This window comes from Plecotus auritus (assembly GCF_963455305.1).
Source record: "Plecotus auritus genome assembly, chromosome: 7".
NCBI classification, from domain to species: Eukaryota; Metazoa; Chordata; class Mammalia; order Chiroptera; family Vespertilionidae; genus Plecotus; species Plecotus auritus.
The window spans coordinates 20,209,884-20,237,744 of record NC_137774.1 but is presented as its reverse complement, the minus strand read 5'-3'; the positions used below and the strand labels follow the sequence as shown (position 1 = coordinate 20,237,744).

Sequence of the window (27,861 nt, the reverse complement as noted above, 5' to 3'; positions counted from 1 at the left end):
GGAACCGTCTTAAGTGACGTGTCAGGCAGCCAACGCCCGGCGCCACTGTGGGGAACGCGTGGCTTCCGTTCCTGGAGGGCGGGGCAACGTCTCAAACGGAAGGTGATTGTCGTCTGAGCCTAAGCAGGTTTGAAACTGGGGGTCGGACCCGGCGGCTGTCGTTGTCTGTCGTTGTCTGTCGCTGAGGCCCTGCTTCCGGGCTAGGCCGTCCCTGCCCACCCCGGCCCCGCCTCTCTTCGGACCCTTAGGTCCCAGGCCCGGCTCCCCGCCTGACTCGCGCCCCGCCCGCCGCATCCCGCTGCCGACCCGGCCCGCACTGCGGCCCCGCCGCAGCCACCATGTCCCTGCACGGCAAACGGAAGGAGATCTATAAGTATGAAGCGCCCTGGACCGTCTACGCCATGAACTGGAGCGTGCGTCCTGACAAGCGCTTTCGCCTGGCGCTGGGCAGCTTCGTGGAGGAGTACAACAACAAGGTGGGCCGGGCAGGGGCTCGGAGCCCAGCTGACGGGGAGCGGGCCCCAGGAGCGCCCTTTCAGGGCCGGAGCCCAGACCCCAGGACCCTCCTACGGACTTGCCTTAGCACCACGGAGCGGTTCCTCTGAGTCTGGTCCTGAGCAGAGGGTTTCGCACTTGTTTCATTTAATCCTAGCAGCATTCCTGTGTAGTCAGGAGTGTAGTTACCCCTTACCCCCATTTTACTGATGGGGAAACTGCGGCACAATGTTGTGACTTGCCGGAGTCAGACAGTTATGTCGTGGCAGAAACAGATCTCAAACTCGAATTTACACCCCAATGCTACGCTATTTACCACTCCTATCTCCCATCTCTCCTGCCTCATTGCTTCAGTTGTGGGGCGGAGGAGGGAAGAGGGAGTGCTAACTTGTGAAGGATAATGCTCGCGCTTCAGTTGGTGGTCATTCACTCCAGGCCACACTGATTTCTATTAGGGCTGTTCATTGCGCAGACTGCCCCTCCTCCCACTCCCAGCCCCAGCTACTATTCATGGTTACCCAGGTCCCTCTGCCAGGATTACCATTGCTGCCTCATCATCTGTCCTTTAAAAAACGATCTCTTTTTGGAAATCTTGGCCTGTAGCCTTGATCCCACCATTGTTGTCTGAATAGAGAAGGATGACACTTGCCATATCTTTTCTTGGCTTCGTCATACTAATACAGATTTGTAACCTTGAATGGCAAGTATCCATCAATTTGAGAAGCCTTCATAGAAGCCCCGGTAGTAAGGGGAAAGCTTTTAAGTTGGCAGTGCAGCATAAATTTACTTTTGAAAGCTGTTGAGTAAGTCAGTGGGAAGAATTTTCTTTCCTTTACCGCTTCATTTCTTTATTTTATTATATTCGAGTAAATGCTGTGATTATTAGGGATCAGAGCAATTGAAAGCCTTGGCTAGTGTTTTTAAAGCACTCCTGCTCAATAGGCTGGTGCAAGGGGAAAAAGCCAGGCCGTTGAGGATTGGGTCCTGTCTGACCCATTGACTAGCTGTGGGGAATTGCACATGTCAGTCTTACTGTTTCTGACCCACAGCTTGTTGTAGGAAAGGTGAAGGTCCTGTAAAAAACATTTTTGAACATGGTAAGTTTGTTTACAGTTATTCAGGAGCACAGCTGTTTCTCTAGTGTTATGTTTTAACTTCTTTGGAATCCCCTTTGAGAAACTGATAAAAGCGATGGACTCTCGTTGCCCTGAAATTACACAAACAGATACCACGGAGTGCACACTGATCTTGAAGTCCACCCATTACCCACAGAAACCAGAAAGTCCTGAGCAAGACATAACATTCTTTTCTCTGATTCCTCTTCCTTATTGTGGCCATAGTGGACAGCAGAGCTGGGAATGGAATTCATGGTCCTGATGCTGAAACCATGTTAGTGAAATTAGGAACACTAGAACTATTGTTTAAGAATACATGTTAAGCCGAAACCGGTTTGGCTCAGTGGATAGAGCGTCGGCCTGCGGACTGAAGGGTCCCGGGTTCGATTCTGGTCAAGGGCATGTACCTTGGTTGCGGGCACATCCCCAGTGGGGGGTGTGCAGGAGGCAGCTGATCGATGTTTCTCTCTCATCGATGTTTCTAGCTCTCTATCCCTCTCCCTTCCTCTCTGTAAAATATCAATAAAATATATTTTAAAAAAAAGAATACATGTTAAAAAAAAAAAGTAAAATAATGTCCTTTAAAGGGTTTGAGTCTTTATACAAATAGATGTTTTTTTCCTTGCAAGTTCTTCCAGAGTTTACTTGAGTAAGTGGTAGAAGTTACATTTTTAAGAAAGACAAACTGAGCCACAGTCTTGCTGGTGGAGTCAGTGGAGTAATTGGTGTCAAACCTCAGTTGCAGGAGTTTACTGCAAAGTTTGTCCCTTCCTTTAGCAACTGTATAAGAGCTCCTTTGTGCCAGGCACAAAGGCATTGTGGCCTCAGTAGTGTAATGCAAACTAATAATCCCATTCGTAACAAAATAAGCAGTTAACTATATCTTAACTCACTTATGTGATGGAGGTGATCAATGTCTTAAAATTATTTTTGTGCCACCACCTATGTAAATCAGGGTTTTTAATGTGTTACATGCACACCATGGACATCTTAGGCAATCTGAAATCAAGAGACATTTTTCATAATTATGTTTTCAAATGTATAAAATATATAGGGCTAAGAAGGAAACCAGTTATATTGAACTACAGTTATCAAAAACATTTTTTTTAAAGTAGTGATATATGACCTGGCTGGTGTGGCTCAGTTGGTTGAGTGTCGTCCCATGCACTGAAAGGTCACCAGTTCCATTCCTGGTCAGGGCACATGCCCAGGTTTCGGGTTCGGTCCTCTGTTGGTGCGTACAGGGAACAACCCAACGATGTTTCTCTCTCCCTCTCCCTTCTTTTCTCTCTCAAATTAATAAAAAAGAAAATGGTGATATAGTAATATGTACTTTTATATTAACTCATTAAATTACACCATCCAGTGTAATTATTACTGTACTTTTGAAGTAATGGAGGTAAATAGCATTTCAAGATGTTTAACAACTGCAATGTGATATTTAAAAAATCAGTCATTTATATTTATGACAAAGTCACTGATTCATGCCGCTTTGAAGGAAATGCTAAAGTTCAGCTAAAGGTTAGTGAAAATGTGAATGTAAGTTTCCAATTCAAGTTCATGGACCCCAAGTTAAAAAATCCTGCTGTAGAGAATCTCTGCCTAGGGACTGGTGGACAGTAAATACCACTTTAAAGCTCTGATTCTCAGGCTTAGTTTTGGGGAAACTTGACATGGAGGTACCAGATTTCACAATTTGCAGGAATTTAAAAATTATTGTTTGGAATTTTCAGACCTTTGGTTTCTGCTTGCCCTCAACAATGATTGCCAGCAAGACAAAATAAATGGACATAGCAAATTAACATTAATGAAAAGCCCAGAAATGGTCTTTTTTACTGTGGAATCATTGACTATAAGAAAACATGGTTATAGCCAAAACCGGTTTGGCTCAGTGGATAGAGCGTCAGCCTGCGGACTGAAAGGTCCCAGGTTCGATTCCGGTCAAGGGCACGTAACTTGGTTGCGGGCACATCCCCAGTAGGAGGTGTGCAAGAGGCAGCTGATCGATGTTTCTCTCTCATCGATGTTTCTAACGCTCTATCCCTCTTCCTTCCTCTCTGTAAAAAATCAATAAAATATATTAAAAAAAAAAAAAAAAAGAAAACATGGTTATGCTTTTTAAAGTTTGTATTAATGTAATCATGTTTTCCTATAGTAAAATTACTCCAGTGTTTCTCACATCAATGTTTTGAGAAAATTGATTTGTTAGCATTTCAAAAACGACTTGACTTTCAGATGTTCTAACATCAAAATAAATTTGGGAATCATTGCAGAGTAAAGAACAGGATAATGTCAATCACACCTGGAATAAAAAGTTCCATTATCAGTAATTGTATTTGTTTTTATCCTCACCAAGGATATATTTTTACTGATTTGAGAGAGAGAGAGAGAAAGGATGTCTCTTTCTTTCTATCATTCTTTTGCTCATTAATTCAACAGCTATGTATTGAACACACGCATATGTATATGTTTTAGGCATAGTGATGATGCTTGGTAACTGTAGTCTTCATTAGCAGATATGAGATTGGCAGCAATGAAGACTTTGTTTTAGTGCATGTAGGTATTTTTGATTGATATTTAGGCTTTTTGAAGTTTTGCAGTGTTCCATCAGTCCCTGGCAAGACTGTCAGGGGAATTAAAAACATAAAGCTCTTCCGGTTTTAACTTCCTCCTTTCTTTTTTTCTAGACAGTGAGAGGACTAATTTCTCCATAGGACTAACCGGATAAAAGTGCTGCTGCTTTATTGCTTTTTGCCATAATTTGCCTCATACAAATAATACTGGAGATGCTATGATTTGAACAAGGAATGAATCCATGTTCTGTAGGTAGTCTGACCTGCCTTGGGCTGCAATGCCTAATTGGTCAGCCTCTGTGCCAGGAGATGAAGGAGTGCTGTGTCAGAATTCATCTCAGAGTTTGACAAGGCAGGCTCTCTACAGACATTGATCAGCAATAGTCAGAAATAGGCTGGAAGGCAAGACAAGTGGAAAAGACCAAGAAAAGCTGCTTTATTCTCAGAATTTTGCTCTAGCTGGTTTTGGTTATATTAACAATTTGGGGAAAATGTTCTACTGACTGGAGTGGTATATTGATCTGGATAACTTGGGGCTTTTTTTTTTTTTTTAATCACATGTATAATATGTATTAACCTTCATGTTCTAGTACTAGCACTCTGTAATAGATGGAATACACCATTTTCTCCCTGAGGAAGCTTATATTATTAACAAGATAGATATGACGTCTTTTAATTTTTGAAAAATATAAGGTATGCATAATGTGAATAATAAATTTATGTTGTTATTCATGTAAGTAATAAAGGTAAAAGTGAAGATGTGGTCATGCCTTCAAGGAGTAAATATTTCATTTTGCATATCTGCTCCTTAGGAGACATTTGACATAGTAAATCCACAGTGTAAAAATAATCTTGCTTCACAGCCTTTTCTTTTAGGGGCACTTGTTTCACATGTTGGTATAAAGTGTTGTGAAGCAACAGTTACAGAAAGAGAGTGGAGATGGGAAATAAAAGAAGTTTAGCAGGAGGATAGGGAAAACTAGGGAGAAAAAGGTAGAGGGGTAACCTAAATGTTGATAATAAGATGATTAAAGTCAGATAATTTTTCCTTATGTTCTGACAAGGATGAGGAAGGATGGCAGTATGATGAACATCAAATGGGATGGGGAATATGCTGAGAAAGGGTATCTATGGCTGCAGTTTTAAACTCAAAAGAGAACAGTTCTCCAGAATAGGATTTTGATGGGCAAAATCAACAATCCTTTGTATGGGAGAGTGAAAAGAGGGTGCACAGGCTGGCAGCGGGAGCTTCTTCAGACCCCATTTGACACTTCGGGTAAGAGAGGAGCTAAGCTTTACAAGAAGACACATAGATGTGCTATCTTCTCTGGAAGTATTAAATGAGGCAGGTTGAATGAGAGACTAAATTGTGAGCAGCCTGGCAGCTCCTCATCTCTGTTGGCTGGCAAGATGCAAAAGCTTCATGTATTTCTACAAACTTGGGGCATGACTATGACCTCTCTCACACAGGAATCTTCTTTACATCATCGGAAGAATTTGCCTCATACAAAAGGAACCGGCACAGTAACTATAGAAAGATATTATAAGAAAGGGGGGGGGAAATGGGAAACCAGTGGCAGGTAAAGTACCCACACTAGAAAAATGTGTGTTTTTTTTTTTTACCTCAGTTGAAAATTAGTGGCCAGTCCTGCCACCATAAAGCCAAAGAACTTAAGAAAGTAAAAAACTCCAAGCAGAGATACAGGCGATCAGGTAAAATGAGGCAAAGTAACAGGAGAAAATGAAACATCAGCAGGTGCAGCCCAGGGAAATAGTGGAAGAGGAAACAAAAATTACCACGGGATTAAAAGAATAAAAATACCAACTGCTAAAACCAGAGTGAAGGTTAGAGAAGACAGATTGAGAAAATGAAATGGAAATAAATAATTAGAAAGAACATAATAGATGCAGAAAACAAAGATCTAACTTAGGTATAATTGGTACTCCTGAAGAAGACCAAAGAACGGAGACACAAAAACTCAAATATGCAGTTAAAGAAAACTATAGAAATACAAGTTTGAAGTAATGAGTTCAAACTATAACTCAAGGAAAATTGACACAGAACAATTGGCAACAAAACATTTCTTATGAAAGTTTCTATATTTTAAGGATGAATAAAGAATGTTTTGGGCATCCAGGCAAAACAGTCGAGTCCTCTTGAAGAGGGGAAAGCGAAATTAGGCTAGCCCCATTTGACAGAAGATAATAGAGCAATGTGTGCAAGTCGACAACTATTATAGATTGTTCTTTGTAAATACCTGAAAATATACTTAATATGTAAGATTTATATGGGGAAAATGCACTTTTTAAAAGATAACTCAGTTTATAAAAATTGACCATATATATTTTTTTGAAGTTTTAGTAAGATAAATCAACAGATTGGAAAAAATACTACATATTAACACTTACAGGAAGATGAGGAAACTAAAGCCCAGATATGTTAAGTGATTTACCCAAAGTGATACTGAAGATAAAAGCAGAGCCAGAACTGGAATACTATCTGTCTCCAAAGTTTTAAATATATACTGTTGTAAAGAGAGGGGAAAAAAATTATGGGAAAATTATGTTGAAAAACAGGGGGGAACACTTGCTCTATCAGATTAGAATAAGCATACTGGAATTGATCTAGCCAGAGAGGTTGGTGGAACCACATAGAATGTTACAAAGCAGATCTAAATATACGTAGAAGGGTAGTATTTGATAAGATAGTACCTTAATTCCCTGGGTGGGCGGGGGAGGATTAATGAATTGTATGACATAATTGGCTGTCCATCTGGCAGAAAAATTTAAAACCCTCTACTTCATGTCAGACATGAAAACCAAAATTCCAGGTCAAAAATATCTAAATGTAAATAAAGTCTCACAAACAGTAGGAGAACATTGACTAACAAATTTGTACTGGGGCAGTGGGGATGAGCAGAGGAGAAAACAGTCTGTAAGTCACTCATTAAATCCAGAGTCAACTAAGGAAAGGCTTGACAGATTATAGTACATAAATAAAACATTTCTATATGAAAAGATACATTGTCAAAATACAGAATAACCGGTTTGGCTCAGTGGATAGAGCATTGGCCTGGGGACTGAAGGGTCCAGGTTCGATTCCAGTCAAGGGCATGTACCTTGGTTGTGGGCACATCTCCAGTGGGAGCTGTGCAGGAGGCAGCTGATTGAGGTTTCTCTCCCATCGATGTTTCTGGCTCTCTATCTCTCTCCCTTCCTCTCTGTAAAAAATCAATAAAATATTTTTTTAAAAAAGACAGATGATAGGCCAGGGGAAGTATTTCCAAAACATGGCAGACAGTAGGAGCTAATTTACTTAATATGATTTAAAAAAATGGACAAAGTATAAATAGCCAGCTCCAAGGAGAGGAAATGCAAGTGGCCAATAAACAAGGAAGGTACTCAACCTCACAGGTAGTTAAAGGAAATGGGAATTTAAGTTATCGAAATTCTTATATTGTTGACAGTATAGGGAATTGAGCACCTTTATAACGGTACAAGCTAGGTATGTGCCCTGATCAGGATTGAATCCACAACCTTGGAGTATCAGGATACTCCTCTAACCAACTGAGCCTCCCGGCCAGGACTAAAATTTCTCTTTAAAAAACATTGAAAGAAAATTACAGAGCAGCCATAGACCAAGAAGATACTTGCAAAACACATAACTAGGGACTTGTATCCAGAATATACAAAGAACTCTGAAAACTCAAATAAGAAAACAAGGAACCTAGTAAAAAAAATGAAACTATTCTGTATGATACTATACTGGTGGTGTACACACATCATATATTTGTCAAAACCTATAGAATGTACAACACAAAGACTGAACTCTAATGTACTAGGTGTACTGGTTAATAATGCGGATTTTTTTCAATAGATGGGGTTACACATATGTTGATATATATGCGATTTGATATGTATACTATTTTATTGTATTGACAACAAGCTTCAAAACTTCATAGGTCAAATTTTCTGAAGGTGTTAACGTCATAGATATTTTTATGCTTAAATATGTCGAATTTCGTGCCAAAAAAAAGCATTTGCGGGAAGTTTTAATTCATTATTTTGAAGAAAAGTGCTAGTAACGGACATTACTTTGAATAAAGCACTTTTGATGTTTCTCTTGAAATTATCATGTTTTCTTTGATCACAAAATCTGCATTATTAACCAGTCAATAATTAATCAGCATTACTAACCGGTTAATGGTTAATCCACATTACTAACTGGTTAATGATTAATCTGCATTATTAACCAGTTTAATTATTAACTGACTAATAATGCAGATTAATCATTAACTGGTGGGTAATGCGGATTAATTATTGACCAGTTAATAATTCGGATTTTGTGATCAAAGAAAACACGATAATTTCAAGAGAAACATCAGAAGTGCTTTATTCAAAGTAATGTCCATCGTTAGCACTTTTCTTCAAAATAAAGTAATGAATTAAAACTTCCCGCAAATGCTCTTTTTTTGGCACGAAATTCGACATTTTTAAGTGTAAAAATATCTATGATGTTAACACCTTCAGAAAATTTGACATATACAACAAAATAGCATACATATCAAAGCGCATACATATCAACATATGTGGAACCCGATCTATTGAAAAAAACCCACATCGTTAACTGGTACACCTAGTAAACTCTGGACTTTGAGTGATAATGATGTATCATTGTAGGTTTGTCAGTTGTAACAAACATACCACTTTATTGTGTTGATAGTGGAGAAGGCTGTGCATATGTGGGAACTCAGTACTTCCTGCCCACTTTTTTTGTGAATCTAAAAAAGTCTTTTAAAAGGACAAAAATTTTAACAGACTTCACCAGAGAATAAATACAGGTGGCAGATAAACACATGCAAAGATGCTCAGTTTCATTCGTTGCTAATACACACCTATTAGAATGACTTAAAAAGAAAAGTTGGCAGTATGGAACTCTAATGTGATGCTAGTGGGAATGCAAAATGACAAAGCCACTTAGAAAACAGGTTGCCGGTGTGGCTTAGTTGGTTGGGCGTTGTAGACAAAGTTTTTTAATAAAGTTAAACGTACACTTACATAAACCAGCAATTTTACTCTTAGTTGTCTACCCAAGAAAAAAATGAAAATTTGTCCCCTCAAAAAACAACCTCATACATAAATGTTTATATCAGTTTACATTAATGGCCTCAAACTAGAAATAACCCAGAAGTTCATCAACTGGATATAGTGTTTCCATATAATGCAATATTATTCAGCAATAAAAAGAAAACACTACTGCCCTAGCCAGTTTGGTTCAGTGGATAGAGTGTCAGCCCTGGGACTGAAGGGTCCTGGGTTCAATTCCAGTTAAAGGCATGTACCATGGTTGCAAGCTCAATCCCTGGCCCTGGTTGGGGCATGTGCAGGAGGCAACCAATTGGTGTGTCTCATATCGATGTTTCATATCGATGTTTCTGACTCTCCCTCTCCCCTCCACTCTCTAAAAATCAATGGGGGGGTGGGGAAATATCTTTGGGTAAGGATTAACAACAACAAAAAGAAAACACTACTGATACAACATGGATGAATCTCAAGAGCAGCATGGTGAAAGTCACAAAAGTCTCAATACCGTAATTCCATTTATATAGTATTACAGAAAAGGCAAAAGTATAGGTCAGGGGTTGCTTAGGACTAGGGGTAGAGGATTGACTGCAGAGGAGCCCCAGAGAACTTTTTGGGGTGATGCAAGTATTCTATATCTTAATTATTGTGGGGGATGCTAGAGCTTACACAATTGTATACATTTGCAAATACATATATTCCAAATCATTGAACTGAACACTTAAAGTTAGTGAAATTTTATTGTATGCGACTGTACCTAAATTAAAAAAAAAAAAAAAGAGGGGTAGATACTTGTACCTAAGACTGAAATAAGAGTAACAGGAATTCTGTTTTCTGTTGTATGGTTAGTGCTTATCCTCTCATTCTGGATCGTTAGCAAAAATTTTCCATTCCATCTTCCAGTTGCTGGAAATTCATAAGCAAATACACATGGCATTTTCCACTGAGCCTGATTAAGTTTGACAGCAAAGAATGGAAATCAATATTGGCCCAAAATTAACCCTAAGAAAAAGTGACCAGAACCAGGGAACTTCCTCTCAGTTTTTTTCTTTGTTTTTGCCAGTAGAGTGGTTTGGATTCTTGAATGCTTGTTTTTCACACCTTTATGTGTAAACTTGTTACTAGCCAATGTGGGGGAGGGGCCAGTTTGTGCATGAGATGTCACTTTGTTGTATGGAACTGGGGCTGCACAGGGTCTAAATTCGCACAGCACTTCAAGACTAACTGAACCACACATTATCAGATGCCTCAGGGTTGTGGGGGAAGGTGTAACCTGCTGGGCAGGTAATACAGTTCTGCAGGTCAAAAGTGCAGGATTTGGCCTGGCCTGTATTGCTCAGTGGTTGAGCATCAGCCTATGAACCAGGAGGTCATGGTTTGATTCCCTGTCAGGGCACATGCCCAGGTTGCAGGCTTGATCCCCAGGAGGGGACGTGCAGGAGACAGCTGATAAATGATTCTCTTTCATCATTGATGTTTCTATCTCCCTTCCTTTCTGAAATAAATTATATATATACACTAGTGGCCTGGTGCATGAAATTCGTGCACATTAAAAGGGGATTAATTAGAGGAAATAATTTAATATTGCTATTTGCCCTTTCTCTATAAAAGTGTCAGAGATGAAAGAAAATTAGTAAAATGTATATGAAAACCTTCCTCCTGTCAGAGTCTGGGGCACACCATGGGACCCAGAGTCAAGTCCTGGCCCACCCACATGTGCCTCAAAATTGCATGAGACCCAGAACCGGCCGCCCCCTCCCCCCCATTGGGCAAGATCCAGACCTGGCCAGTCCCGCCCTTGTCAAACCCTGCTGGGCAGGGGACGTAGCCTCAGGTCCCCTGGCCCGGCGCCAGGATGGGGGGCGTGGCCTGAGGTCCCCCAGCCCAGACTGGGGTGGGGGGGGACATGCCTTGAGGTCCCCCGTCAAGCCCTGCCAGGTGGGGGACACGACCTGAGGTCCCCTGTCAAGCCCTGCCAGGCAGGGGGTTGCAGCCTCAGGTCCCCCGTCAAGCCCCATCGGCAGGAGGGTGCAGCCTCAGGTCCCCTGTCAAGCCCTGCTGAGCAGGGGGCGCGGCCTGAGTTCTCCTGTCAAGCCCCGCCAGGCAGGGGGGCACAGCTCTGAGGTACCCCGGCCTGGTGCCAGGGTGGGGGGTGTAGCCTGAAGTCCCCTGTCAAGCCCCACCTGGTGGGGGGCGCGGCCTGAGGTCCCCCGGCCTGGCGCTGGGGCAGGGGGAGCAGCCTCAGGTCCCCTAGCCCAGCACCAGGATGGGAAGCACACCTTGAGGTCTCCCATCAAACCACGCTGGGTGGGGGGTGCGGCCTGAGGTCCCCTTTCAAGCCCTGCTGGGTAGGGGGTGTGGCCTGAGGTCCCCCGGCCTGGCGCTGGGGTGGGAGGAGCAGCCTGAGGTCCCCTAGCCCAGCACCAGGACAGGAAGCGCACCTTGAGGTCCCCTTCAAGCCCTCCCGGGTGTGGGTCTCGGCCTGAGGTCCCCTGTCAAGCCCCACAGGGGCGGGGGAGGGTGTAGCCTCAGGTCCCTGCTGATTGCTTGTTAAGGCTCCTTATGGGAACTTGGCCTCAGCTGTGGGTGCAGCCATCTTTGTGACGGAGTGATGGTCAATTAGCATATTCCCTCTTTATTCGATAGGATAATTTTTTTTTTTTTTTTTAAGTGTAGGATTTGGAGTCTGAAAACCTGTCTTCAAGTTTTGTCTCTGCCTCTTACTAGCTTTGCAGTGTTGACTGTAACCCAACCCTTCGAGTCTGGGTTTCCTCATCTGAGAAATAGCATGGTTGGACTAGATGTCCTCTCTGTAATAGTTCTTGACTCTGCAGTCACTTCCCAGGAATCTGATGTCTTTGACACGGCTCAATTTTGTTGTGTTACAGGTTCAGCTTGTTGGTTTAGATGAAGAGAGTTCGGAGTTTATTTGCCGAAACACCTTTGACCATCCATACCCCACCACAAAGCTCATGTGGATCCCAGACACAAAAGGCGTCTATCCAGACCTACTGGCAACAAGTGGTGACTATCTCCGTGTGTGGAGGGTAAGCAGGTGCTGTTTCAGCTGTTATCAGCAGCATGGAGTCACAGAGAACAGGCTGGGGTTGGAGGCAGCCGATGTCATTGCCACGGGGCAGAAACAAATGCTAGCGGATCTGAAATAACCTTGTTTGACTCAGCAGATTTCCTAGTAGATCTAGCCAAGATTCCTGGAAGTCCCTGCTGCTGGCCACAGCCAGCCCTGGAAATCCAAGGCTCAGCTAACCTGATAGAACCTTCTGTGGGGGTGGAGATACTTGAGGCCTCTTATTCTGTTTACAGTCAAGATACTTTTGAGTAAATTAAACAGACTACCGGGCCACTGATTCTAGTCAAGTATGCATGTGGATTATGGAGTTGGTGAGCTTCACCTCCCCTCTCAGCTGAGCACTGGCGTCTCCTGGCCTGGAGGTGTACTAAGTGCCCAGCCAGGCAAGGTGAGAAGACCTCTCCTCTAGAAAAATTTGGAAAACAAGCTAGGCAGGGGAAAAAGCTTGTAGAGAAGTAACATTCAGGGAATTCCTCTGGGTTTTATTACTCTTTATGGTAAAAATGTCCCCCTACCATGTCTTATATTTACTAAGATATTGTCTAAAGGGGGCTTAAAAGTTGGGAAAATGGCTGGCTGATTATTTTTTTTTTCTTCATTGTTCTTTTAGGTTGGTGAGACGGAGACCAGGCTGGAATGTTTGCTAAATAATAACAAAAACTCAGATTTCTGTGCTCCTCTGACCTCCTTTGACTGGAATGAAGTGGATCCTTATCTTTTAGGTAAGGGAGTGAGGGGTGTAGATTACAGTTTGAAGAAGCAAAGATATGTTTTCTCAGATTTCACCAGGGGCTTGAGGTACAGCCATCATCCTAGAAAGGGACCAAGCGAGAAAGAGACTAGATAGGGAATGTGGTTCATTCCTCATATGGAATCAAGCTTCCTATGGGTATATTGTTTGTCTCCAATCAGAGTCTAAGGTCCTAGGATAAGGATTGAACACTTGACTCTTTGGGGCTCTCCTGGTACCCTCCCTATGCTAGGAAGTGTTTGTGGCACGTGGTCTCCTGTGCTGAACTGGTGAGTAAGCACAAGGAGAGCAGCTTGCCTGGGAACCTCACTCCTGTCAGCTACTGACATGCACTGATTGTTTCCAGGTACCTCCAGCATTGATACAACTTGTACCATCTGGGGGCTGGAGACAGGGCAGGTGTTGGGGCGAGTGAATCTTGTGTCTGGCCATGTGAAGACCCAACTGATTGCCCATGATAAAGAGGTAATGATGCTGTCCCTCTCTGCTTTCTGTGCCTTCAGTGTGGTCAGATTGTCTTGTCTGCTCACTGTTTTGCAAATGATGTGGAAAATCATAATGCTAACATTGTGTCTGAATTGAAAATAGTAATGTGTCAAGAGTGGAAACAATACTATTGTAAAGGAATGTGTTTTTTGACTGATATAAACAACTTGTCCTATAGTAATTTTTCTTTGCATGCCAAAGCATGCTGTTTTTTAACTATGAACTCTCTTATAGACAAACTTGGACCTGATGTGATTAAAAATGAATCTTAGAGTAACACTTACCTTGAAATATATTTGCTTTTGAGAGGGAGAGGCAGGAAGAGAGAAATTTTCTGGCTGTGAAACCTAGTTAATCAGTTTTTCTCTAAACTTGTTTCATGAAATTCTAGTATGTTCACTTAATACTTAAAACTGTTTGGAATTGAATATGGTTTATCTTGATGGTTATGTTTCTCCTGTGTTTATTGCAAAAGCCACAGGGAGCTCTTTGTGGCCGCATTTTAATCAAAGCATTCTCATGAGTGATTTTGGAAAATGGTCCTAAATCTTTTCCTCCCAGAGCTGTTGCATGCACCTAGTTCTCTGATTTCCTGTGGCAGTGTTTCCTTTTCTCTTCTACCTTTCCCAGTATAGCAAGGAATATTAACATCTGTACAGATAAAAAGGATGACTTGACTTTAGGTCAGAAACTTGAGGTTATCCACAGAATGGGAGGTTGGTGACCAGGTTATCATTCCTAGTAAGGGGTTGTTGTTTGGCTTGCTGTGCTCCTAAGGGTAAGATTTGTTACAAGACTGCTGGCCTGGGCTGCTGCTGAGCCAAGGGACAAAGGAAGAGTTTGTCCTGCAGAGAGGACCAGTAAGGGACTTCTGGAAACTCAGTTGACATCAAGTGGAACAGGTTGCTACGTTTTAGTTATGTGACAATGTAGTCTGCTGTTCTCTGTCAGGGTCCAGTTCAGAAAATCAGAACTACTCTAAGTATGTAAACAGAGGGGATCTAACCCAAGGGATTGCTTACACAGACGTGGCAATCTAGAGAATAGGAGCAGTGAGGCAATCTAGAGCAGTGGTCGCCAACCTTTTGGATCTCACGGACCATCAGTGGCCCACAGACCACGGGTTGGCGACTGCTGATGTAGAGAATAGGAGCAGCAGGGAGTGGCACTGCCCACAGGCCAGAAGGGCCAAGGGAAGAGGCAGGGTTACTGGAGTCCAGGGGCTGAGTTTACCTGGCAAAAGATAGAGCCATGGAGGGGACACAGTCATTGCCAGAGATGCTTCAGGGAACGGAGAGAGGGGAGGAGAAATCCCTTAGCCTCTCCCTACCAGAGGGGAAGGCCAGGACCAGCAAACAGGCCCTGGCCTTGAAGAAATGAACCTGAGTATAGTTGCTCTGAGAGAAACAGTGATACCTCCTAGCACCTATGGCTTTTCTCAGCCCACCTCTCACTATCAAAGTAAAGACTTGTTTGGGGGCTCCTGTTGCTGCCTGGCAGGTTCGTGTGGAGGAGGGTAGCATATATGTGGGTTGTCATCTCCCCTTGGTTGATAATGAAATATACTGGTGGAGCCCCGATGAAGAAGCAGTCAGTTAAAGCTGAGAGAGCTTTATATACTCGGTCACATTGCCCACACCACTTTGTTGCTTAGTGATGCTGCTGTGGAGTCCCTGTTCTTGCGGTTACTGAGAGCTGGCCCCCTGGGGTGCTCACATTGATAAACATGCCCCTACCCTCAGGCAGGACAGAGCTTTGAGCTGCAGGGCCTCCTTGTGGTGACTGCCCAGTTCCTTTTGAATCATTCCTACTGTAGAAAGAGAAGTGTAATTTCTTCATAGTCAGAGAAGAAGGAATTTGTGAGGTTGAATAGAACTAGATGCTCGTTTCGTGGTGTCCCTTGGCAGGCAGAACCTCAAGAAGGTGGAGCCATGGTACTTAGTGAGAACCAATCATGTCTCTCCAGAAGTCAGCTGTTGTTAATCTTGACCCCAGAGATGGGTTTTGTTTTTCCTTTCATTTGTTTTTCTTTTTCAGTTTGTCTCTCTGCGTGTCTGGCTCTAGCTTTGTCTCTCTCTGTCCTTTTTTTTCTCTGAAGTTCTCTGTTGCTCTCTGCCTCTGTTTTCTCATAGACAGTAGTGGTGTGCAGCGTTTGCAGCAAGTAATAAATGCAGAAAACAGTGATTCTCAAAACCTAAACCATTTATGAATGCAGACCAACTAGGAGAAGAAACAACATGTCCTGGGACAAGAGAGTGATAACTCTCTTTGCAAATACAGGAATGCCTCCCATGGTATAAATCTGCTTTACTTCTCTCTTGGGAATGAGTCTCAGGTCCAGGTTTCACAGCAGAACCAGTTTGGCTAAGTGGCCACAGGAGGGTTACTTCCACCTCTCTAAACTATGATCTTGGCCTCATTTTGGTCATGGATCTGCCTCTGACCCCACACAAATGGAAGCCATCAAGATTCAGGAAATCAGTATCTCAATCTTGTATCATGATAGAAGACCAGCACTGTCTCTGGCTTGAGCTTAGCCTGTCTAAGCATATGGAATACTTGCTCAGAACTCCGTGTGCTCTGTTGGTCAGCAGGGTATGTGCTCTTTGTTTATCATAGGGGTTGGAGGAAGAAGACTTGGAAAGCAGGACTGTGGGAAGAAGCCAGCCAATTTCTATAGCAGAATGATCTTCACTCTTTGGAAAGTCACTGATGTTAGAGCTCTCAGGTTCCAGACTTTGCAGACATTGTTTAGTTTTATTTCTCTCCTCCTGTGTTATAAACGGGTTTAGATGACCTAAGGATAGCAGATTTCCTGCTGTGGAAAAGGAGGTAATGGATCGGAATCTGCCTAAAGTGTTTTATTCACCAACAGGTCTATGATATCGCATTTAGCCGGGCTGGCGGTGGTAGGGACATGTTTGCCTCTGTGGGTGCTGATGGCTCAGTGCGGATGTTTGACCTCCGCCATCTAGAACACAGCACCATCATTTATGAAGACCCACAGCATCACCCACTGCTTCGCCTCTGCTGGAACAAGCAGGACCCTAACTACCTGGCCACTATGGCCATGGATGGAATGGAGGTGAGCACCCTGTTTCAGGCTAGCATGGGCTTTGCAACCTAACTGTGGCACTACTTAGTATATCTAGAACAGTGGTTCTCAACTGGTGGCAGTTTTCTCCCAGTGGATTTTTGAAAACATCTGGAGATAGTTTGATTAACCCAGCTCAGGAGGGGAGGGGGTCAGGGGAAGGGGTGGGTGCTACCGGCATCTAGTGGGTAGAGGCCAGGGATGCTGCTAAACCTCCTACAATGCACAGGACAAAGAGTTATCTGACCCAGAATGTCAGGAGTGCTGAGATTAAGAAAACCTGATCCAGAATAAGCACAATGTGTTAAAAACTTTAATACTTGAAGAGTTGGGGTTGGTGTCAAGAAAAGCAATATCTAAAAAGTAAACCAAATCATACGTGCTTACGAGGCTAAGTAAGGAGCAGTTTCCCCCTCTGTAGTCAGGACAGATTCTTCCAGCTTTAGCCAACAGACAAGGAAATGGCAACTCTCTGTAGCCTGTTACTTGATACAAGCAGTAAATTGTGGGTAGAGACAGTGCAGTTTATTAACTTTGTTTTGGTGAAGCCAGCACCTCAGAATCCTTACATTCTGAATTCTGCTTTGGGGGCAGAGGGTGCTGTCATTCTGTCCCACTGAGCATGCACAGAATCTTAGCATATACATCTAACGGACTTGGTGCTTTATCCAGATTCATGTTACCTACTCCTGCTTCTCCCCTTCCATATCAGTCTAAAGACCCTGTATTGCTTTAGATATAGACTATAAACTACCTGTGTCTTCTTTTTTCCTTTTCCTTCAATCCAGTAGCTACTTTTGGGACAGAGACCCTCTGTATCTAATAATCTTTAAATCCACAAATGAGGGCCTAACTGGTTTGGCTCAGTGGATAGAGCGTCAGCCTGCGGACTCAAGGGCCCCGGGTTCGATTCCGGTCAAGGGCATGTACCTTGGTTGCAGGCACATACCCGGTGGGGAGTGTGTAGGAGGCAGCTGATCGAAGTTTCTCTCTCATCGATGTTTCTAACTCTCTGTCCCTCTCCCTTCCTCTCTAAAAAATCAATAAAATATATTTTTAAAAAATTAAAATCCACAAATGAGGAAATTATGATTAAAAAATTTTGTTTTCTTTTGTGTAGTGTCTTTTTTTTTTCCTCTTACACTCTGAAGTCCCTGGGCCTTTTCCTTGTTATTTCTGCAGGTAGTGATTCTGGATGTCCGAGTTCCGTGCACGCCTGTCGCAAGGTTAAACAACCACCGAGCATGCGTCAATGGCATTGCGTGGGCCCCACATTCATCCTGCCACATTTGCACTGCAGGTAAACATGGTGGGCGAGGGGCAGTATGTGGAAGGAGAGGTAAGGAGATCTTTCTTGTTTCCTTAGAATTGTAATTCTTACTATTTCCTGAGGATAGTTTGAGAGATTTACCAAAGTAACTCAATTGAGAGCTCCTCTACACTTGTGAACTCGAAGCAGTCCAATTTTTCAAATGTGCTTGTACTCTCAGAGCATCTTCCATGTACTATTTTCATCATGTATCAGTTACAGGCTGTGTCACTCATATGTCCACCCCTGAAATCTAGGTTGACACAGAGGACTTGGATCCGTGAATGTGAAGGAGCGGGGCAGTCTGTCGTAGAGTAACAGAGTCTTTGGGACTGCCAAGATTGACATCTCCCTTAGGAGATATAATGAACCTACAGTGAGCTCTGGATGCATTGAAGGGCCCTGTGTATCCTGGTCTGGTCATTGGTGTGTGACCTGTAGTTTTCACATCTCCATTTGCCCACATGAGCCTAGCCCAGTGGTCGGCAAACTCATTAGTCAACAGAGCGGCAAACCGCGGCTCGCAAGCCGCATGTGGCTCGCGAGCCGCAGTTTGCCGACCACTGGCCTAGCCAATTAGGGTTTAGTTTATTTAGCTCCCCTGTGTATAAAAGACAGGCTTGCCCTAGCTGGTTTGACTTAATGAATAGAGCGTTGGCCTGCGGACTGAAGGGTCCCAGGTTCGATTCCAACAAGGGCACATGCCTGGGTTGCGGGCTCGATCCCCAGTAGGGTAGCATGCAGGAGTCAGCCAATCAATGATTCTCTCTCATCAATGTTTCTATCTCTCTCTCCCTCTCCCTTCCTCTCTAAAATCAATAAAATATATTTTTTAAAGAAAGGCAGGCTTTCACATCAGGATAGGCTGATGGGATTAGAAGACACTCTGATATTGAAGGTCCTTGCCTTTTTCTTCTCTTAGACTAAGAAATTACTATTTTGATTATAAAAGTAACATGATAGACATTACAGATCACTTAGGAACTAGAAAAAAGTAAACTTAACTCATAACCTTGCCATCCTTATCTCATCCCTTCATCCTTTCCTGGTGCGTGCTATAGGATGAGAGATGCCCACCAGGTCCCATTCTATCGCCTACCTCCAATGCAGTGAACACAGCCCTGGGACAGCCAGAGGCTAGCTTTCAGTCCTGGCTCTGCCATTCACTGGCTCCATTGCTCTGTGGTTTTGGGCAAGTCCTTTAAATTTCCGAATCTCAGTTTTCTCATCTATAAAATGTGGGCTTAAAATCTTTTTCACTGGGTTTTGGTGAGCAAATGTTTTGTAGTCTGACCACCAGCACCACCAAATGTAGGGATCATTATCCTCTTTGCCTGAGTTGTGACCTTGCTTCTTGCTTCTGCCTTTCTCTGTCACCAGCGGATGACCATCAGGCTCTCATCTGGGACATTCAGCAAATGCCCCGGGCCATCGAGGACCCTATCCTGGCCTACACAGCTGAGGGAGAGATCAACAACGTGCAGTGGGCATCGACTCAGCCCGACTGGATCGCCATCTGCTACAACAACTGCCTGGAGATACTCAGAGTGTAGTGTTGGAGGCGCCATGTTCATGAGGCAGGAGCTTTCGTGTTTCCCGCCTCTGCCCCACCCCAAAGTAAGAAGAAACATGTTTCCAGTGGCCAGTGTGTCTTTCATTGCTTTGCACCCACTGTTACCAGAAGCTGCTCTAGGAGTTCCTGGCCAGTCACCCCATTGCTCTCTATGCTACACTCAGGGCTGTGTGGCACCTCCTCAGCCCAGGGCTGAGTTTTAAGATTTTCTCTCCTTTCTCCGTCTTTAGTTCCTCTATTAAAAATTTCTGTATATTAGTTTGTCAGCCGTTGTGTTAATGAGCATTACAGGCACTGGCTGTGTTTGTATTCATCTGCCCCAGATGTCTCTGTCTGTTGCCCAAGGCAGCAATCTGTGTCCATGTCCGTGTTAGCACTTAAGTGGGAACAAATACCAATTTGAAGTTGTCTTTCCTCCTATTATCAATGTCTGTAACAAATTTCAACTTTGTATATTTTTTATCTATCAGGCTAATTTTTTTATGAAAAGAATTTTACTCTCTGGTTTCTTCCTTTGTTTCATAGTCCTCCCTGATAGCACCTTCCTCTCCTCCCTCAGTGCCCAAACCTGGCACTAGGCCCTTGACCCCATGAGCAGTTTGCCTTCTTGCATCACTGCCTGAGCAGAACAGACCTGACTGGGAGTCCCAAACCGCCTTGGTGCTCTGAAGTCGGCCAGCTTTCACACCTTTTTTCAGTCTGGCTCTTCTCAAGGGCATTCTGGGCTCCAAAACACACGTGTGAAGCCTTCTGTTTCTCGCCAAAGTACCTCTGTCCAACCCCACTGGGACCTATTGGGAAAGTGCTAGAGCTGAAATAGGCTGATTGGGGCACCTGACTTGAGGGGAATAGTTTCAGGAAAGCTGAGCCTAGAGCATATTTCCAGTACATAGTTTCAGAGTCTGTTTTTGCCTCCAAATAAAAGCCCCAGGCCATTCTGTTTCATGTCTTGAATGATGGGCAAGAATGATCCATAAGTTAAACTTCGGTATCTCTGTTTGTTTAGTTAACTGTGACTGGTGGTATATCAGCCACTCTTTGGATTGAGAGCTCTGAGGTGAGAGACTCCAGCTTGAGAGGCACACAATCTGTGTATCTAACCCTGAACAAGATCTCTGTTAGAGTAAGGGAGACTGTCAGCTCTTGTAAGGGAGGCCATCATGATTTCAGGCCATCAAGTAAATAGTTGAGAACCCAGGGTCAGCCAGTTAAGAGCTCCAGTTTAAGTTTGAGCAGTATTTGAACTTGTAGGCTGCAGGGGTCTGTTTCCATTACGTGAATGAGTTCCATGGAGGGGCTTGGATGTCACTGGTAGCAGGCTGAGTTTGGGACACGCTCAGAGTCTGGGTGGGAGTCTGCCCGGTTCATCTTGCTCTGCCCAGTGGCTGAAGGTTTCTAAGACCCTGAGAGTAGCAAACCATCAGGCTGATGATTTTGTCCACTTAGGCTCTCACCTGCTCTTGAGAAACAAGACAGTTAGCTTTGTTCTTCTGAGCCCTTTGAACCCTTTGGTTGAGTCTTCCTTTTCAGAAGCAGATGTATTTTTATCCCCAAAGCTCTTTGCTTTACTACACAGGGGCTGTCCCAAAGTAAAAGGCTCTTTTGTTAGAGTATTTTCCTTTCTACCTTTTTACTTTTTTATTCTGGTTTGGGGGCTCTCTGGTTACTCAGCTGCTTGAGGTTTACTCTCCTGCATGTACCAGATTTGCAGCGTGTCATTTGGAGATGTGAAGTGAGCAGTTCTTGGTCAGAACCCTTCTTTGCTTGTAGTTAAGTTTGATGACTCCAGGACCCTTCTCTCAAGGGTCGCAAGTCTAAATTGATGGTTGTTTGCTCTAGGAGGACATCAGTTCCTTCTTGTGAAAAAGGGTCTGAAATGGAGATCAGAATGGAAGAGAGAGTTGGTCCTGCTGAGGCAGGGCTTAACTGTGCTAAGCTCTGATTTAAGATCCCTTCCCTGATCTGCACCTAAGCCTGGTCTGAATGGTGAGATTTGTACAACTAGAATTCAAAAACAACCTGGAGAAAAATAGTTAATAGTAATTAGAATATATTTGGGTAAAGTTGCTATTTATTCTGGAAATCTACAGCTTTTGATTTTTTCCCTCTTGCCCTGTGGACTCCTTCCTAGCCCTATCACTGTCCTTAGGCCCCACAGTGCAGTCCTGACATCCCACCTGGGGCCTAGGTGAGACTCCCACGCTCCCTGAGCAAACACAGTTGCTGGGATGCTGGGATTTGGAGGTCCTGGTTCTCACCCTCTATGCCACAGGCCAAATGGCCTCCTATCTGAGGAGGGGATTTCTGCAGTTTCAGGACTGAGAAAGCCTCTTAGCCAGCCATGTTCCAGGAAGCAGAGATCTGTTGTAGTTTCAAGAGCAAGTGTCTGCTTAGTTTGTTTAGATTCTCAAATTGACAGCCAGAGAGCACGGTGGGGGGCTCTAGATCTGCTCTCCTCAAGAGGGAGAAGAACAGCTGCCAGGACTTCACTGGAAAGGCCACACACACTTCTGGGCTCTTGCTCTGGTGAACCTTTGGCTTGTTCGTGGCCCCTGAGCTGAAGCTGCCTTTGTTTTTCTCATCTCCTCTAAGGGGAGAGGAGGAAGTGCTGAATAAATTAGGCCTCAGGTTCCACACAGAGAGCTGGTAAATGGGCACAAGCCTTCAAGAGCTTGAGTGCTTACACTCCGGAGAGTTGAACCCTCTCCTTCCAGGTAGGAATCGGGCTGCAAGATGAGAGGACTTGAAGATGGAAGATATTTGATAATGAGGTGAGAATTTCTTATCAGAACCAGGATTGGCTCTCAGAGAACTGGTTAAGATTTGGGAAGAAACAGAAAAAATTGAGACTTCTGCAAGGTTTTGATGATAGTTGTGGCTGAAATTTTAGGAGGCGATTTAGGATGTGGGAGAAAATCAATGGTAAGTGTTGCTTTAGATCAAAGGAGAAAGTATTAGAGGGCAGTAATGGCCTGAGGTGAGGAAGTATTCACACTGCTGTGTGGCATGGAGTGACTGTGTCAGGGACCGTTCATTGGGTATCTGTGATACTGGGTAACTGGGGGGCAGGATGACAGCTCAGAGCAGTGGAGCCCCTCCCTGCAGCAGTGCAGTGATATGTTTGCTGGTAGAAATCCTCAGGTCTCGGGAGTCCCGTGATTGTTTGAGACCATGGCTCTTCTTGGATGTAGGTTTGTAGAGAGCCGAAGAAGCAGAGGTTGTAAACAGTCATGCTGAATTTCTCCACGCCTCCCTTTTCTCTTACCCTTCTCTTCCCACTCCCTTTCCACTGTAGAACTTTCTTCCTGCTGCAGCCTGGGCCTTAAATTCCTAGGCTGTGCAGAAGCTGCAAGGTTTTTCAAACATGGCAGTGCCAGCCCAGTACCATCTCTCCACCTTCCCCAGTTTGAGAATTTGGCAGTTCTTTCAACTGCCTGTCTTGGGGGTAAGGGAGACCATCGAAGTAGAAGTCTCAAAGCAGACTCCCTTTTATGGTCTGCACTTCAGGATGAGGAAGGAGCATCATGCTTGGCACTTCAGTCGAGTTTTCCCTGGGAGGAAAGCTGAACTGAGCAGTCACTATGAACTCGGGGCTGTACTAGCTGAACTAGCTACTGAGAAAGTCTCATGTTGCAGAGCCTTGTCCACCTCCCCCATCTGTACCCTTTTCTTCTCCCACAGTTGTCATTGCTGCTAATGGTCAAAGGCAAATGTATGGGCCAGGTCCTCTCAGGCTACTTTCTGGATGTTATTTTTTAAATATGGGAAATGCAGGTGCCTTTCCAAAGAGGCTTGGACTGGTATTAAAAACCAGAAACAAATAAGCTAATGGAAGTATGAACTCAAGAAGAAAGATGTTGGCAGTCTGTATAACAGCTGGAAAACTTTAAGTGCCCACCTTTGGGACAAGTGAGTGAATATGAACTTGTGATATCTGCTATTTAAAAGAAATGTTCTCACCTTGGGTTGATTGTGTACAGTATGTTATGAAACTTGTTGAGCTAAAGCTTTGACTTGCTTGAGTATGAATCATTTGCTTTGGTTCCTGTGTATTTTATGATCCCCCTGTCAGTGACTTTCCATCCCTCCTCCCCCTAGTGTGAATTTGTAGCATGATTGTACAAACCTCTCTGTAGAAATGGAGATTTCTTGTTCTCTGAAATGTTACGCTCTAGCCAATCAATCTAGCCTAGTGTGTCTGGACTTACTTTCTTATTATATATTTAAACTTTTCCTCTATACTATGGATTTTGTGGCATCCTATGGTCAGGTGGAGAGGAAGCTGCCCCTTACACAACTGTACTGTAACTATTTTTCTTTTTAAGAAATTATTTTCACAGGACTGATTGTACACAGGGCTTATAATAAAATTTTAACACTGTGCTGTGAAACCACAATGGTAAATCCCCACTGATGGCTATTTCAAAGGCACCTGAAAGTGGAGTGTTATGTCTATGACTTTATTTCTTGCTTCCTGAGTATATTAAACCTAATTTTTGCCCTTTCATTCTGTTTCAGCCTCCTGTATAAGACCGTATTTTCTGCCCATCATACTTTGTAATAAAACTTGAACATGTATAGGTTGACTGAATAATTTCTTGTGGTGACTTTAGTTCTTCCCATTCTGCTACCATGGTCATGTTCCAGATTCTTGGGCTGGGGGATTAGACTCCACCCCAGCTCATCACTATCTGACAGTCTGACTTATTACCTTTAACAAAACATAGAGCGCCTACTCTGTGCCAGGGACCAGGACCCACAAGTTGCTCACAGTCTACCAGAGGAAACGCCACATAAACAAATACTGTCAGTGTTGTGCAATAATAGGTGTGTTCAGGCTTACTGGTAGCCCTGGGGAGTTAGTAATCACCTTTGGGTGGGAGCCAGAGATGGTCAGGGGAAACCTCATTAGACAGATACTTGAACTGGGCTTTGAAGGCTGAGTTGGGATTCTCTAGGAATAGGGAAAGGCATTTAAGGCAGAGGAAACATTCAGGCACCAAACTGTAAACGCAAGAAAGGGTGTGATCATATTCAGAGAAATACAAGTTGATGTGGGGTTTTATATGGGAACTGGTGGAAAATGTGGCTAGAGAGGTAAGCAGGAGCCAGGTCAGAATCTTTTGTGCTTTGCAGAAAGATTAGACCTTACTCCTGTATGAGACTGGAAATTATACGTAGAGGGAAGTCATGCTCAGAATTGCATTTTAGGGAGCAATGAAGAAATTACCTCTGAGTGAGGGGTGAGAGGGAGTTAGTTCACCTGTTATAATAGTCAAAGTGAGAAGAAGGGGGGAAAAAAGCCTGAACTAAGGAGAAGCAGGAAAGGAGAACAGGCCACAATTGAAAAGATTTAAGAGCCAGGATAATCAGGATTCAGTAATCTATTGGAAGGATGATAAAGAAATGGTAACTCTCAAATCCTGTGGGTTTGGACACTAGGCTCTAATGTGATAAGTAGTTTCCAAGCCCAAGCCACTTTCCCCAACAGTAGGATGGAGAAGGAGTTCCTGTCCCCATGGCTATCTAAATGCAGCAACTCCTAGCGGAATACTCCTCGCACTTATTTTTATTGTCATTCTTTAAGAAAAGCAAAATTGTGATTCATTCATTGAGCCAGAATTTACTAAGTGCCTGCCCTTCTGAATGGAGCTGGAAGTGGCAAAGGTCTCTGAAGGGAAGTATATACTCTGAGAGTGTTTTATGTGGCAAAATGAGCATCTGCTGGCTCTGTTAGAACTGCTGTGTGGTCTGACTGAGCATTTTATGGGAAATACATGATTCTTGCTCTTTGGTTTTTAAGGGAAAAGCTGGGAGAGTAAACTGTATTCATCTCAGACTGGGCTATGCTGCAGTTAAAAATCTGAGACTGAACACAAAAGATTTGGGGTTTTGCTTACATCAGCAATTTTCATCTGGTATGCCACAAGAATTTTTATTTTTTATTTTTCTATGAAGATTGGAGAGGTTTTTATTTTATTAGTTTTTCTAATAAGTTTTGTTGTTGTTGATTTTAGAGAGCTAGGAAGGGAGAGAGAAAGAAACATTAATGTGAGAGAGAAACCAGTTGCCTCCTGCATGCCACCCACCTGGGATCGAGCTCACAATCCAGGCACGTGCCCTGACTAGAATCAAACTGATAACCTTTCTGGTCACATTGGCCAGGGCCATGAGTGCTCATAAAAGCATTATTCATGATAGTTAAAAGGTAGAAATAACCCAAATGTCCATCAACCAATGAATAGATAAATAAAATGTGCTATATTCATACAATGGAATATTACTTGGTAATAAAAAGGAATGAGTACTGATACATGCTACAACATGTATGAACCCCGAAAACAAGCTAAGTGAAAGAAGCTAGTCATAAAGGACCATATATTTTAAGATTCCATTCATATAAAATGTCTAGGCAAACCCATAGAGACAGAAATAAATTGGTGATTGCCTAGGATTTGGGTAACAGGGAAATTGGTACAGGATTTCTTTGGGAAGTGATTAAAATGTAAAATTGTGGTGATGGTGGAACAAATCTGTGAATATACTCCAAACTGTTGTACACTTTAAATTGGTGACTTGTATATGTGAATTATATGTAAAAGTTGTTATTTAAAAACAATAAGTGTTCTAGGCAAAGGAATACAGTCCTGCTCTCAAATAATTTAATATCATAGCAGAGATGGACATAAACATTTTGAGACATGCATGAAAGATTATGTGAGCACACAGACTAGGGCATTTGAGCCCAACTAAAGAATTTGGAGATGTTTTTCTTTGGTGGGAAATAATGCCTGAGCTGAATCTTGAGGGAAAAACAAAAATTATCGAGGTGAAGTGAGGTAGGACACAGACTAGCAAAGACACAAGTTTGTGCTTAATACAGGAATTGGGAGAAGTACTAGGAGAAATATGGCCTTTCTTTCTTCCTTTCTTTTAAAGCAACAATTTTTATTATTTTTTTCCCCATCACCATTTATCCCCCGTACACCCTCTTCCACTTCCAACCAGCAATCTGGTATTTCTAATCTGCAAAATACAATGAGGAAAGTGCTGAGCCCAAGTAGCTTGGATAACAAACAGTAATAAAAGAACAATGCATAAGTGAACTGTGAGTTATAGCTTAAAATTCAAAGGTGGACTCTTACTGAGGAGGTGACAGCTGAACTGGGTCTTGAATCAAAGATCTTAGCAAGACAGAGAGAAGCAAGGAGATGATAAAGAACTTGTATTCAGAGTGCAGTAATTCCCTCCAACCAGAGTATAATGTCAGGACATGAGAACAACAACAACAAAAAGAGTAGATCTGAGCTCTCGGGTCCTCGTTTCCAAGATGACCAAGAAAATAAGGAATAAGGGTCATGCCAAAAAAGGCTGAGGCCATGTGCAGCCTATTCATTGCACCAACTGCGCCCGATGTGTGCCCAAGGACAAGTCCATTAAGAAGTTTGTCATTCGAAACATAATAGAGGCTGCAGCGGTTAGGGACATCTTTGAAGTGTCTTCGATGCCTATGTGCTTCCCAAGCTGTATGTGAAACTACATTACTGTGTGAGCTGTGCCATTCACAGCAAGGTAGTCAAGAATCGTTCTCGGGAAGCCCAGAAGGACCAAACACCCCCACCCCAATTTAGACCTGCGGTTGCTGCCCCACAACCTCCACCAAAGCCCATGTAAAGAGCTAAGTCCTTAAGGAGTGAAGAAAAGTTCTCTGGGGGGAAAATAAATAGAAATTGTACTTTAAAAAAAAAGAGTAGATCTGAGATTATGGAGGTATTTGTATAATAACTAACATAAAATCCATGCCCATGTACTTTGCATCCATTATCTCATTCAGTCCTTGCAAGGAAACTGAAACCTAGGAAAATAAAGTAACTTGCTTAAAGTTCACACTGTCCTGATCCAACTTCACCCTGACCTGCTCCTTAACAGACCAACTCCTTTGAATTTCATTTCATCAGTATGAGAAGCCATAAGAAAGTTTTTTAGCAATTACCACTTTATTTCTTCTCTATCTTCTCCTTCTAATGGCCTCCGTTTTCTCTTTTGGGAGAGCAGAAGGAAAATGGAGAGGGGAATTTAGCTTCAGAAAGCTTTTCTGATCATCATCCCTCTTCAGAATGGCCTGAGTTTCATCTGAATCTCAAGCCCTCTCTTGCATTTAGGGGCTTCAACACTACGATCGCTCTATTTACATAAGACCGTTCTTTTAAAACTGCAAGGGCTTATTTTGTGTAACCTTCTTATGTAAAGCAAGTACTAGTAGCATCCTTATGCGACCAAATGATTCATTAG

The 27,861-nt window shown here is 43.2% G+C and overlaps 1 protein-coding gene and 1 pseudogene across 3 annotated transcripts; both read left to right on the top strand.

Moving 5' to 3' along the window:
• The first annotated feature begins 93 nt into the window (after positions 1-93).
• Positions 94-24,158, top strand: DCAF7 (DDB1 and CUL4 associated factor 7). Of its 2 annotated transcripts, XR_013961305.1 has the most exons (8): positions 94-476; positions 12,154-12,312; positions 12,967-13,078; positions 13,454-13,572; positions 16,469-16,678; positions 17,870-17,987; positions 19,377-19,613; positions 24,088-24,158. XR_013961305.1 is itself a non-coding variant. In XM_080681971.1 (7 exons), the coding sequence occupies exons 1-7, from the start codon at positions 339-341 to the stop codon at positions 19,547-19,549; spliced, it is 1,029 nt and encodes a 342-aa protein (XP_080538097.1). In that variant the 5' UTR covers positions 94-338; the 3' UTR covers positions 19,550-24,158. The 2 variants fall into 2 exon arrangements, 1 of the variants encoding a protein (XP_080538097.1); XM_080681971.1 differs by having other exon boundaries at positions 19,377-24,158.
• A 2,741-nt stretch (positions 24,159-26,899) lies between these two features.
• LOC308253695 (small ribosomal subunit protein eS26-like) lies at positions 26,900-27,243 on the top strand (annotated as a pseudogene). Its single transcript has one exon. The product of its transcript is annotated as a small ribosomal subunit protein eS26-like (transcript).
• The last annotated feature ends 618 nt before the right edge of the window (positions 27,244-27,861 follow it).